Source organism: Leopardus geoffroyi, chromosome B2 (assembly GCF_018350155.1).
Source record: "Leopardus geoffroyi isolate Oge1 chromosome B2, O.geoffroyi_Oge1_pat1.0, whole genome shotgun sequence".
Lineage (NCBI taxonomy): Eukaryota > Metazoa > Chordata > Mammalia > Carnivora > Felidae > Leopardus > Leopardus geoffroyi.
In genome coordinates, this window is record NC_059332.1 from 125,675,432 (window position 1) to 125,689,599 (window position 14,168).

General features: G+C 42.1%; 1 protein-coding gene across 1 annotated transcript in view; it reads left to right on the plus strand.

The window, feature by feature from the left end:
• Positions 1-13,499, plus strand: part of HECA (hdc homolog, cell cycle regulator) — a 52,284-nt gene extending 38,785 nt beyond the window's left edge. Inside the window, exons 3-4 of the mRNA XM_045499829.1 lie at positions 6,519-6,673; positions 9,855-13,499. Coding sequence (XP_045355785.1) covers positions 6,519-6,673; positions 9,855-10,019 — 320 coding nt within the window. The 3' untranslated portion in view covers positions 10,020-13,499. The remainder of the gene's footprint in view (positions 1-6,518; positions 6,674-9,854) is intronic.
• The last annotated feature ends 669 nt before the right edge of the window (positions 13,500-14,168 follow it).

A 14,168-nucleotide genomic window follows, 5' to 3' on the forward strand; every position in this document is an offset into this window, starting at 1 on the left:
TTAATGTGCCCAGCACGTTGTGTATTCGGTTTGATCCTTGTAAACATGATGGAGTAAGGGAAAGTGGGGGTCAGAGAGGACCAACGCGTTTTTAGATTAGTTGAAACAATCTTGAAGTTTATGGAAGGTGAGTCTTTCTTGATAGCAGCAAAAGGAAAGTGGAGGGTTATTGAAAGCTGAGACATCACCCTGGTGGTGGAGTGGGGGGAACTTAGTGCTGTGGATGACCGTTCAAGGATGTAGGGATAGTTCGGCCATCACTTAAGTGATGGGGGTTGGTCACTATCAGGGAGAAACCTGTCCATTCATGTAAAATTATTGAAATTTTTAAAAAGGTTTTTATTTATTTATTTTGAGAGAGAGTGCATGCACATGGATGTGTGAGGTGGGGAGGAGCAAAGAGAGGGGGAGAGAGACAGAGACAGAGAGAGGGAGTAAATCCCAAGTAGGCTCCACACCGGCAGCATGGAGCCCAACGTGGGGCTTGATCTCACAGCTGTGAGATCATGACCTGAGCCAAAATCAAGATCAGCCGCTCACCCCATTGAGCCACCCAGGCGCCCTAAATTACTGAATTTCTATAAAAGTGAGATACATGATGTGTAACACATTTGTAACTTGAAAAGCATGCTAAAAAATGGGGCGCCTGTGACAGTGCAGAGCCTGCTTGGGATTCTCTCCCTCTCCCCGCCACTCTCTCTGCCCCTCCTGTACATGCTCTTTCTCTCAAAATAAATAAACAAACTTAACAAACAAAAATAAATTTCAAAAAAAGTGTGCTAACAAAGCCTGTAGTAGAAACGATGTAGCCCCACCTGCCTTCTTCCCATCAATGCCTGCTGTTTCGGTTCCCAGAGATGAGCACGTTTCAACTGTAACTGATTCTCAGGTTTTTCCCATCATCATTTAGAAACTGCTATCTTCATGTCCAATTTTGGATACTGTCTGTTGGCTTACTTTTGAGGTGGATGACTCTGCTTTCTTAAATCTTCCGCTTTCTATCAGGATAATCTATTACAGTTCTTGGTTAAATCCTTAATGTTTTGGGGCGCCTGGGTGGCGCAGTCGGTTAAGCGTCCGACTTCAGCCAGGTCACGATCTCGAGGTCCAGGAGTTCGAGCCCCGCGTCAGGCTCTGGGCTGATGACTCAGAGCCTGGAGCCTGTTTCCGATTCTGTGTCTCCCTCTCACTCTGCCCCTCCCCTGTTCATGCTTTGTCTCTCTCTCTGTCCCAAAAATAAATAAACGTTGAAAAAAAAAATTTAAAAAATAAATCCTTAATGTTTTTACTGTTAAGATTATGTAAATATTTAGTGTTGAGTAAGTAGTGTAGGTGCATTTCCTGTGTAGAGTACAGTATATTCTAAGACATCTTTTGTTTTTCTTCAAGTTAATAGTTGCTTCACAGTTTCATTGGCTTCATCTTTTTGGAAACAATGGCTGGTTGTTCTCACTTTCCAGCAGCTCTCACAAAGCTTTCAGAAACATTTGCACATACGTATCATACATTTTATAAATTTCTTTTTGCAGAAATCTCCTTCACGGAGCCTTTCGTCTCCCTGCTTCTGTCTGTCCTGGTGCACTCGTTACTGGCTGTACTACATAGCTGCCCTTCCAGGAATTCTTTAATTGCTTTTCTTTTTTTTTTTTTTTTTTTAAATCTTCTGTTTCCTAGATCCCGTGTTTTCTTTTTTCTTGGTTTATTCCCCCAGTTTGTTAAGGAACATCCCCAGGAGCTTTCTGAGAAAGGAAGCATGGGAATAGGTATTTTCTGACTTTGAAAGTCTGATAAGATCTTGATTCTATCTTCATACTTGATTGCTGTCTGACTGGGTATAAGTCTTCCAAGTTATAAATATTCTCCCCTTAGGATTTTGAAGGCATTTCTTCACTGTCTCCTGTCTTCCAGTGTCACTGTTGAGAAGTCAAATAGTAGTCTTATTCCTGTCCCTTTGTTCTCCCCCTCTATCCCCTGAAGGTTTTAAGATTTCCTCTTTATCCCTAGTGTTCTGAAGTTTCACCATCACTTGTCCCCCCCACCCCCCCCACCCCCCCAATTCGTTGTGAAACATTTGACTGTGTAAACTTACAGTCTTTAGTTTGGGGGAATTTTCTTCTAATTTATTTCTCTGAAGATTTTTTCTTTCATTTAAGGGGGAAAAAAAAAAACCTGTGCAACTGTTGGTCAGATATTGGATCTCTTAAAATTGATCCCTTTTTTTTGTTCTATTATATACACATTGAGCCTATCGTTTATCTCTTTATCTTGCCTTCTGGAAGATTTCTTGGACTTTATATTCCAGTATTTTTACTGAGTTTAAGATTTTCTGTTATGTAAATATGAATTATAATTTCCAAGAGCTCTTTTTAATAGCATCTTGTTCTTGTTTCACAGATGCAGTTTCTTGTCCTAACTTTCTCATCCGAGGAAGAGGAAGTGAAGTTGCAGGGGGAGCCCCACCCCCTTCCTTTTCCAGAGCTTCACCTCATCCCGAATGTCTTTTAACCTTTGTTAAAGGCAAATTACTCCCCACTGAGTGTTTTAAAACAGTGATGATTTCTGATTTGTCACCGTTCTGTGGGGAGGACACGGGTCTGACAGTTGGCAGACTGGCTGGCCTGGGGAGCCTCAGCCGGACTGAATGGCTGTACCCTCATCCTTGTTCTGTGTAGTCTTCTATCTTCCGGTAGGGCTGGGCTGGGCTCTTTGCTGCATTCAGTGGGAGGTGAGTGTGGGGGCTGCAGTCTCTCTCCAGAGGCGTAAGTGTGGAACTGAGTCTCATCACTTCTGTCACGTTGTGTTCTTCAAAATAAGTTGTAAGGCTAGCCGAGATTTGGGGGGTGATTTGGTGGAAAAAGTTGCACAGAATGGCTACTTGTCTATCGCACACTGTTTTCCTTGCAGCACCTCATCCCAGTCCCCCCTGTGCATGCTGGCTGCTTCCAGAGCTAAACCATTTAATTTTTTTTTTTTTTCAACGTTTTTATTTATTTTTGGGACAGAGAGAGACAGAGCATGAACGGGGGAGGGGCAGAGAGAGAGGGAGACACAGAATTGGAAACAGGCTCCAGGCTCTGAGCCATCAGCCCAGAGCCTGACGCGGGGCTCGAACTCCTGGACCGGGAGATCGTGACCTGGCTGAAGTCGGACGCTTAACCGACTGCGCCACCCAGGCGCCCCCAGAGCTAAACCATTTAAAATGCCTTCATCCAGTTTCTGAGCTCTTATTTTGGTTCAGGTTTGCAGGTATCTCGTAGTTTCCTGGAAAATGGAGTTTGTGTTTTGTTTCTCATTCTTTATACTGGTCGGGGATAATTTTAGAGGGAAGTAGGTGGAAACTACTTTCACTTCGTTTTAAGGCTGGAAATACTTTCTGAAGATGAATGAGAGTACAGGCGTTCGGTGTACATGAGAGGAGTGTTCTTCTATTTGTGATGGATTCTTTTTGCTTAACCCATTCATCAGCGAGTCCGTTTTATGAATTTCATACATGTGCTGGGTACTATCAGTTCTTGCTTTTCACCAACTTATAATCTTAGGATGTGATTTTTTTTTTTTAAGTTTATTTATTTATTTGTCTATTTAAAAAAAATTTTTTTTTTCAACGTTTATTTATTTTTGGGACAGAGAGAGACAGAGCATGAACGGGGGAGGGGCAGAGAGAGAGGGAGACACAGAATCGGAAACAGGCTCCAGGCTCTGAGCCATCAGCCCAGAGCCCGACGTGGGGTATTTATTTATTTTGAGAGAGAGAGAGAGAGAGAGGAGAGAGAGAGTATGTGCAGGTGGGGAAGGGGCAAAGAGAGGGAGAGAGAATCCCAAGCAGGCCCCGCACCACCAGAGCCCGATGCAGGGCTCGAACTGCCGAACTGTGAGTTCACGACCTGAGCTGAAGTTGGACGCCCAACCAGCTGAGCCACCCAGGTGCCCCCAGGATCTAAGACGTTTTTATAAAAATGTAATTAACTTTACCAGACTGAAGACACTAGTACCACCTGTGGAGTTAATAACACCTGGATATGATGTACGTTAGGCATCCTGTAGTTGCCTACAGTAAGGAAGGGGCCACTTTGGCCTGCGCAGTCACAGGAGGCAGCGTGAAGGCAGATGTCAGAAGGTGGGCTGGATTTTGGTAAGCAGAGGGTCTGCTCACATAAGGTCTTTGCTGATAAGGACAGGGAGCAACATGAGCAAAGGAATGGTGGTTAAAAAGTCGGGAGACAGAACTGGAGAGAACAGGTTGGTTAGGGTAGAGGTTCTGCAGTGGACGATGAGTAGGTCAGGTGGACAATAGATTGTGAGTGTCCTTTTGAGCCATAACAAGAGCTTTGCCGTGTTCTTTAAGAACTGAAGAGTTTAAAAAAAACATTTTTTTAAATGTTTGTTTATTTTTTGAGAGAGAGAGAGAGAGAGAGAGAGACAGACAGACAGAGCACGAGCGGGGGAGGAGCAGACAGAGAGGGAGACACAGAATGTGAAGCAGGCTCCAGGCTCTGAGTTGTCAGCACAGAGCCCGACGCGGGGCCCGAACTCACGAACCGTGAGATCATGACCTGGGCCAAAGTCAGACGCTCAACCAACTGAGCCACCCAGGCGCCCCAAGAGTTGTTTTTTTTTTTTTTTTTTTCCAACGTTTATTTATTTTTGGGACAGAGAGAGACAGAGCATGAACGGGGGAGGGGCAGAGAGAGAGGGAGACACAGAATCGGAAACAGGCTCCAGGCTCTGAGCCATCAGCCCAGAGCCCGACGCGGGGCTCGAACTCACGGACCGCGAGATTGTGACCTGGCTGAAGTCGGACGCTTAACCAACTGCGCCACCCAGGCGCCCCAAGAGTTGTTTTTTTTTAAGAGTAGATGATCGGTTGGGGAAAAATTGTTCAAAAGGGGTGGAACCTATCTATAGGGAGGTGGAACTTCCTTTTTTTTTTTTTTTTTTTTTTTTTAAGGGAGGTAGAACTTCTATCTCTGGTCTAGATGGCAGGAGATGAGAGACTGTTGGGTGCTAACAGTGGGAACTGAAAGGTAGGCATATATATCTACAGGAGATTATTTTAAAGGAAAAATTGGAGCTTGGGGGACAGCTTGCCTATAGAGGATGAGAATGCATCCCTGTTAGCTCACTTTGGCTCTAGATCAGATAAATGATGCTGTCATGGACGGGAGTGGAGAATGTTGGGAAGGGGACTTGTCTTAGGGGAAAGACGATGAGGACATTGGTGTGTTTTGGGTTTGAAGGGGTGTTGGGACTCTTCGCTGGAGAGGTCTATGTAGCAAGCACCTTGAGAAATAAGCATTTGGGGAGCTTCTTTTATAACAGTGGTGGTTCAGATTTTAAGATTAGAAGAACTCTTGAATAGGGAGAAAAGAGAAAGTAAAGGAAGAGTATATGGCAGAGCCCAGGACCATGTCTGAAGGGAACCTATCAGGGAATGGGTGGAGAAAGGTGAAAATTAGATAGTCCTGAGAACACTGTGTGTGTGTGTGTGTGTGTGTGTGTGCGTGCGTGTGTGCATGCGTGTAGACGTGTTCCTACCCTCACGGAGGAAGAGAGAGCCTTGTAAGCAAATGCAATGAAAAGTGTCTCTGTAAGTACTGTATTACCCCCGACCCCCCAACAGGTAAGGAGCAGGCTGGCCCTAACCTCTGAAAGGTGAAGAGCCATGGGCGGGCGGATGGCAGGGAGCAGCACATTCTGGAGGGGGACGTGTTCTTCTTACCATAGCTTTCAGCACAGCAGAGCTCCCTGTGAGAGCAACAGTGTTGCTCTTACACACTGTCTGGGCTGATCCTGGACATTCCCAGTCTTTCCCAATGATTTGAATCCTAACTAACCCTTCTGTGTAAACAAGGGTGACTTCTTTCTCAAGCACTAGATGTTAATAGGTGATGGAAGAATGGGGTTGTGTCTTTGAAGAGCCAAGTAAATAACAAAGCATTGAACTCCTTTTAAATAACCGCTTACAAGTAAGCTATAATTCTGGTTCCTAAATTAAATATGGTGATGGCTGAGCAGTTTTGGAGACAAAGACAGTTAACGTAGTAATCGTGGCTGTGGTAGAATTCTGGGCCACCAGTATATCAAGACAGACTTTTGCCTTTTTTTATGATGGGACCTGTCGGTGGATGAAAGCCCTTGACTGCAGACTAGCGTTGTGGTTCAGTCCCCACACCACGCACAGACTTCCAAGCAGAAAGTCCTCTGTCATCACTGGCTAGTTTTTAGCATTTGTGGCTTGATCATTTGAGTTTGGATGTCCATATTGGAAACCTGTCAGTTCTTTTTGGAAAAGTGAATTGAGCCAATATTTATTAAAACTGAACTTCAAATATATGTCCCATTGATAATAGTTAGTATTCATCATTATTCTAAAAGGACATCTTGGGGACATGTGATAAATAGGACCTATTTTGCTTATTTTATCTGAATGATAACATGTTTGTTTATAATTGATGGGTAACCCACTTTTTTTTATCCCTTCTAACGGCCACTCTCAGCATTATGTCTTCTGTGCACAGGGAGACTCATGCACCTGTACGCGGTGTGCGTGGACTGCCTGGAAGGGGTTCACAAGATCATCTGCATCAAGTGTAAGTCGCGGTGGGACGGGAGCTGGCACCAGCTGGGCACCATGTACACCTACGACATCCTGGCCGCCTCTCCGTGCTGTCAGGTTGGTATTGGCCCCACAGAGCAAGCTGTGGATGATCTCCGGCTTCTTTTCTGTAGTCGGTGTAGAGGAGTTAGAGGCAGTGCTGTAGTTAGCTTGGGAGAAGAGGAGGAAGATAAGTGAACAATCCTAAGACTTCCCCAGAGTCCAGGGATTATGGCTGATTCACCAGTGTGAGGGAGTTGTTGCTGGAATACTCGGCAGCCACTCAAAGGGGTATGTAGAGTAATGTCTAATTCATAAGAAAGAGTTTTAGTATTTCAAGTCACAAAGGTACTTTATAAAATAGCATAATATGTGTGGAAGTATGCTTCCGTTTATAAAAGGGGAGCTGCTAGCCTGTTAACCAGAGGTTGTTTCTGGATGGTGGGATGCTAAGTGGTTCCCTAAGTTTTCTTTTGCTCTATTTTCTTATGTTTGTATGATTAACGTATACTTAGGTTCTAGTAAGAAAAAAAGCTATTACTTAGGGGTGCCTGGGTGGCTCAGTCAGTTCAGTTGTCTGACTTCAGCTCAGGTCATGGTCTCATAGTTCATGGGTTCAAGTCCCTTCTTTAATAGAGAGGATTTTCTTTTGCTTTCTTCCTATGGGATAGTAAAGTTACCCAGGAACTGCCTGCTTTGTACAGTGTTGGGAGGTCAACATGAAAGATATGTAATCCATAAAGCACCGGTAAGAGGAAGCATTTTCCAAAACTTAGCTGCCACCAGGAAAAAGGGAAGTGGTAGCCTCTGAAAACATATTAATAAGTACATGGAAACACAGCAGACAAAAGGAATTTCTTGGAAGTATCTTGGTTTGTTTCCAAGTGCTTGGGGAAAAGAAAGCCTTGTTTTAGAATTCCTTGATATTCATGGGTAGGAGAGAATTTTCCTTGGCTCTTTGGTGGCCAAGCTTGGCTTTCAATGTCAATAACTAGTACACACTTTATTGGTTACTACGTAGTTTTGTGTCTTTAGCATTATGGTTTGATTTTATAAAGAGAGTATCCTGTGATAACCTGTGTCGGTTGAATTAAAAGGTTGGCGGAGTGGGTTTTTCAGCTATACTTTGTCTCTACTAGTGTTCTCAGAAGAGAAGCATGGCCGTGAGAGACCTAGATGGCCATCCATAGCCTGTCATTTGATTCCGGATAGGACTGACCACTTTTATGCTATTCTGATACATTGACCACATTTCCATTTTAAAATTCCATTAGCGTTGGAAATGAGATCTCATTAGCCTTTGAGTTCTGCACTGTAGCGTTTTGTAATATCCATCGTGCCGTGATGGCAGCTTTTGAGATGAGAGAAACAGGAGGCGGCGGCTTCTCTCTCTTTACACACACGAGAGAGGGTTCTCTTTTAAAGAAATAAAAAGAATTTTTAAATAAATTCTATTTTTATTTTATAAAAATAAAAGACTTTGGGGCCTGTGCCTCATAGAATGTTGGTGCCGGAAAGGACCTGGGAGATCTAGTTTAGCCTCCTTGTTTTCCACACACAGAATAGACCTTTTTGCCCAGGTCTTTACTTTCTACTAGAAAGTAGTTCTAGTAGAACTACTAGTGTTCTTTCTACTAGACGCTTGAAAGGCAACGGGATTATTTCCTTATCTTTAGGGAGGAAAGCAGAATGGCATCCTGCCATACCCAGTATTGGTACCCACTATGTATTTCTTCCTTAAAACTGTAAGCTCAGACTTTTATTTTATGGCCTCCTAGTAAAATGGAAAACATGTTTGATTACTCTTTGGCTTTAAAAAAATACCAATTAATTACAGTTCACTCTTGAACAACATAGGGGTTAAGGGCACTGATCCCCTGTGCAGTCGAAAATCCACATACAACTTTTGACTCCCCAAATGCTTAACTACTAATAGTCTCCTACTGACCAGAAGCCTTACCGATGACATAAATAAATAGTTGATTAACGCATATTTTGTATATCATATGTATTGTATACTGTATTCTTACATTGAATAAGGTAGAGAAAATATCATAAAGAAAATAATAAGGGAGAGAAAATACATTTATAATACTGTATTGTATTTATTTAAACAAATCTGCTTATTTATAAGAGGACCCATGTAGTTCAACCTGGGTTGTTCAAGGGTCAACTGTTTATTCACTGGGAAGGTACAAGTGTTAGACAGTATTAAGGAATCAAGGAAAGTCTTCTAATAAGACTTTGAGCCAAAAATAAGCGATGGTTAGTTATTTGCAAGGAACAGCAGATTAAAGAGAGAGGTTTGCCCAGAATTTCACTTTTGTTGTTCAGAGAGATTAATCAGCTAAAAGAGAATTGATCTTAGACTCCAGAAAGGTCGTCCATGTCACGACTAAGCATGTGGGCTCTGGAGTAAGCTACTTTGTTCAGTTCCCAGCCTTTCTGCTTCCTAACTTTGTGGTCTTAGCCATGTTGCTCTCTCACTGTGTGCCTCAGTTTCTTCATCTAAGATTCACACGCCTCACAGGAGTGTGTTGAGTGCAAAATGAGATCATACTTTTCATTACATTTTTAGAATGAGTCTAAATTGAGAGTCTGTTGTATTTATCATTTCTGGTTATTCCCTTAAGTTCTTGGACCTTTTGCTGAAAGACTCTAATCTTGTGCTGTCCGAGGCCCAGGCACGAATGAAGATCTGCTGTGCGGTGGTTTCCCAGAAGCCTCAGGATAAACATAGCACTTCTTCCTGGATCGTTAATTTTCCTTGAGTATTTTAGGGGGCATTTTATTTTTACATCAAAGGAAACAAGGGCAGTAAGGAGCAGAAAGAAATGTATATGAAGTTTTAACCTAAACTCAGCATGTTCCCAGAAGCTTCATAAGGCTTTGAATGAGGGAAGTTGGCTTCAGCCACTCGGTACAATCCAGGGGAGGGGGTTTCCTGTTGTTAGGGGAACTTTAGTGCAGACGTTCGGGCAGTACAGGTTTGGAGTTGGCTTCGTACCAGTAGGTGGAAATGCTAGCGGTGTGCACATCGAGGGAGAAATGTTAAGAGTCAGTGCGTCGGACTGACGATGAGCAGTTGAGCATGCGTCTTAGGCTTTGCATAACCTGCTTTTGGCAATGAAAGGGACGCTTTGCTAAACTCTCGATCCGTTTCTCTGGCCTAGCAGTGTTGCATCGCGGTGTGGGTGACATTGACTGTGCTGTGAGACAGAAGGGCATCGTGGCTCACGCGTCTGTGTTTCCCCCCCAGGCCCGCCTGAACTGTAAGCACTGCGGGAAGCCTGTGATAGACGTACGGATCGGGATGCAGTACTTCTCCGAGTACAGCAATGTCCAGCAGTGTCCGCACTGTGGGAACCTGGACTACCATTTCGTGAAGCCATTTTCCTCCTTCAAAGTTCTCGAAGCTTATTGATGAAAGCTTTGCTTTAGTAGTAGCTATTTTATTGACCTTACTTCTTTATTACATATCTTTTATAGGGAGACATTCTGTGACATTACTTTCTTTTCTAATTTAAAGGAGAGTTCCTTTGTGTACATGTGCCACTGACATGGGGTTGGCCCCTTGCCCTCTCTTGACTCCTCAGTGTTAGTCTGTGGTCACGACCGGAGCCCAAACGGATAATCCTGTGAGTCTGGGCTAGCGGTTCACCATCACTAAGCGTCTCTCATGCAGCTTTGAAGGTGGTGGGGAGGATAGGGTGAAATTAGCAAAGGGATTATGTGGTTATAAACTAAAAGCATGGTAGGTGTTGGAAGGAAACTCTTGTTCCAATCTTGTTAACCGTCTCAAGACCCACTTCTTAGATCTTCCCGGGGCCTTGGGAAAAAACATGTGACGTGTGAACGTGAGTCTGTGCCTGGGGAGCTGATAGTGGATTAGTCTGTCTTGGTTTAGTGTTCTGCACTGCGCACTGACCTGCACGTTATTTGCAAGTAGACCCGAGTGCTGTTTCTGTCACTGTTGTGACTTAGCACTTGTCCTCCTGAAAATTATATCCGAATTATAAGACCTGTGAAAACTCATGGTGTTGCAAATATTTGTGGGTAAGTGACCTGTCACAGAGAATATGCTAAGTGAATTTGGAAGTGATACACAGTGACTCTAGGGAGGGGGCAAGATCAGGCAGAAAGAACCCTGTCATTTGAATTGTGTCTTTGAGGTTGGTCAGATGAGCCCTGAAGGAGAATCCATGAATAACACGATTTGGGTGGGTATCGATTTATGTAGGTTGCACTGTCGAGGTGTCATCTGATGTCAGATCCTTCTTAGGGGTAATCTCACAGCCGTGGACCCTAACTGGTGAATTTCAGAGCCACCGTTACCATGCCTTACCTTCTACAAAACTGTTATGGCCACATTTTACCCATTTAATGCTGAGTTTCCCAAATCATAGGTTTGACCCTAGGAAGGAAAGGAAAAAATTGCTTTTGAGGATATGAGGAAAAAAATTTTAATATTTCTTTTTAAATGTGTTTCATTTTTCAAAACATTACCTATTGTAATGTGTAACAACAGTATGTTTGAGAAGAGGTCATTCTGAGGCTCTCCATGATACTTCACCGTTAGTGAAAAAAGGTGATAATTTGTGTAACTCGATTAGTCAGAGCATTGGGCTTTCCAAAATACAGATGTGTGTTAATGAGAGCTTGATGGTTTAAATAGATGGGCACCTCATACCTGTATAGAATTGTAATTGGAATATGATCCCTCAAAAATGGATTTGATAATTTCAAGTATTACATGTGTAGGCTAATAGAATGCTGAAAATACAGTCGTTTCATGGGCAGCCAAATTTGGGGTTATGTGAGCATTTTGTATTATTCATTTGGTTTATACCTTTTTTTTTTTTCCCTCTCAGAAAGACAGCTGTTTTTCCTCTCAGAAGCATTTAGCTATTATTGCAAGCAAGTCTCCATTCTATTGTATGAAATATTTGATGTTTTGTTTGAGATAACAACATTAAAGAACCAGCATATTGACTAATATTCTTATCTTTCAGTTTGGATGATTGTAATTTGGTTTACTGCATCTGGTTTGGTGTTTGATGATCTGAAAAATATTTCACAGTAGGGGGAAATGCCCAATGCCTTTAAGAAGTGGCAAATCGATATTGGTCTGACAGTATTTGATGCGACTTAAAAGGTCTATAGGACGTAGCCCTTGCAAATTTGTCTTTAATACACAAAGCTGTAATTGTGAATTAACTGGTTCCCCATTGATTCTCTCATGTACCCATGTATAAAAATTGGTTTCTCTTATCCTAAGAGTAGCGTTTGGATTTCAGTTCTGAACTTAAAACATATAGTAAAATAAATGTCTGTAATGGTGTTTTTTAATCCACCTAAAATTTTGTAGAGAAACCTGCTGATATTGTTGTTCTGGATCTTAAAATTGACACATTTACACATTCACAAGCTCCTAGTAGTCTAAAACTACCGTGAGTGTAGTGTCTGATGCATTCAGTATTTTCTCCTTATATTTGTTTTCTACTCTCTGAAAAGTAAGATGAGGAGTTTTCCCTGTAATTGGATAAAATTTGCTTTTGGCCTTTATTTGGATGACAAAGTTAGGATTCTGTGGATGCTGCAGTTATGTTAAAAGTCAAGGCACAGGTATCATCTGAGAGTATCTTTTGCCTTTAAGGCATCACGTTCTCCTCTAAAGTAGAGAATCTGGCTTAATTTGAGAATAAAATATAATTGAGTATGCAACAATGTGGAGAATAAATCTTATTTTGGAAATGTGCTGACCTTGGTATTTTTGCCACACTTTGTCAAAGTACTTTGCTCTGGTGGAAATTGGAATAGGTCAAAAATGACCATTTTTGTTGTGGTTCGGATATTAAAGGACATTAGTCACACCAGAGATCCATTTTCTTTTTTTCTGATAAGTAGTGTTCAATAAAATGAGCCACTTGTAAGTGATTAGTAATTTCAAAGTGAGTTTTCATCTGTTCTAACTCTTTTTTTTTTTTTTTTTTTTTTTATTCATTTAGTTTTAAGCGTTCTGTACCTGGAACAAATAAAATGTTACCTGCTTCATTCTAGTGAGAAACTCTTTCTGATGGTTTTATTACTTCCTCTTCAGGCTGACTCAGTTCTCCACTCCCTTCTGGTTGCATCTGAAGCAAGTGATAGATATACTGAGTTTATCAGCTGCTTGATTAAAAGATAGACATTGGCCATGAAATTGCGGAGTGGGATGAATTATTCCACTCTAAGAAAGAGCTCTCCCCGGTCTTTACTTTCCAGTGTTTGCAAAAGAAGCTTATTTTCAGAATAAAAAGTATTTTCGTATCTGTTTGGGGGGAGATGACCTCATCAGGAAAGACTATTATTCGGTGTTGAAATGCTAAAACTAACGGATAGGCTGACATGTAACTTCTCAGACCGTGAGACCTAACTTGCTGCAGTCTTCTGTCTTGTCCTGTAAGACTGACGCTTAATGTACAGTCTGTTGTGCTGTGCCCGGATCAGGACCTCCACTCAGCTCTCCTCTTTGGTCTCCTGGTTGCAGCTCTTGAGCATTTTTAGTTGGAGGTTTGGGGAGGACTTGAGGAATAAGTGCTCCTGTTCAGTGTTTTCGTTCCTTTAATAGGATGCTGCCTAACCCAGCTCATCTCTGTGTCCTGTTGACTTTGTTATTATTCCAGGTAATGGAAAGAAAAAAATAACGGATGGGCATCATTAAAACCAGCTCACAAATATATTCTTGTCAGTAAACATTTCTTGTCAAGATGTCTTGGATTGCACTTTTGTTGGGGGAAGAAAGTGTAAATAGTTAAAGAATGTTGATAAACCTGAAACATTTGGTTATGGAATTGTGTGTGGTGTTTGAAGGTTTCTGTTTGTGACATGTATGTATTAAAAATAATAAAATTTCAGAAACTAACATTGTATCTCTCTTCGGTGTGTCACTTTATTTGGGATTCAAGGTTTTTGAGCTTGGGGTTGTTTGATCAGAAGAGATCATAGGGAAGACCTGGGATTTTGATCACTGCTCAGGTAGCCATCCCACAATCACCGTTGCGGCTGATGAAAACTTCGAACTTAGAAAGCTGTGTGATGGCAGTGTGTCGCATGTAGCTGACCTCTGCAGTAAAATCACAAGGTTGGTTCCGTATGGATAGTCCACAGTTCTTGTTCTGGTTAGAGGGAATTCTACTGAATAGGTAGATAATCTTATTCTGCAAATTTTTCTTTGGTTCCCAGGCCTATACCAATTTTCATAATGAAAAGACTTGATCATGTGCTTCTTTATTGTAAAGAAACGAAAACTGAGTCGTACTTAAACTTCTTGCTGAGTTTATGCACTGTGGTCAGGTGTCTTTTATCTTTTAAGTCTCATGGTCCCTTTCATTTCAAATATTCTCAGCCAATGGGTTGGAATCCTCAAAAACATTAGAACACAGGATAAGATGTGGAAATGTGGGTGAGGAATCTGTGTCCAGTCTGCCGGTGGATTCAAAGGCCTGTCTTACCATTTATTTACTACAGACATCATAGGCATAAAATTTACATAAGGGCCCAAGGCCCAAGGATATTGTGGTTTCTACTGGTG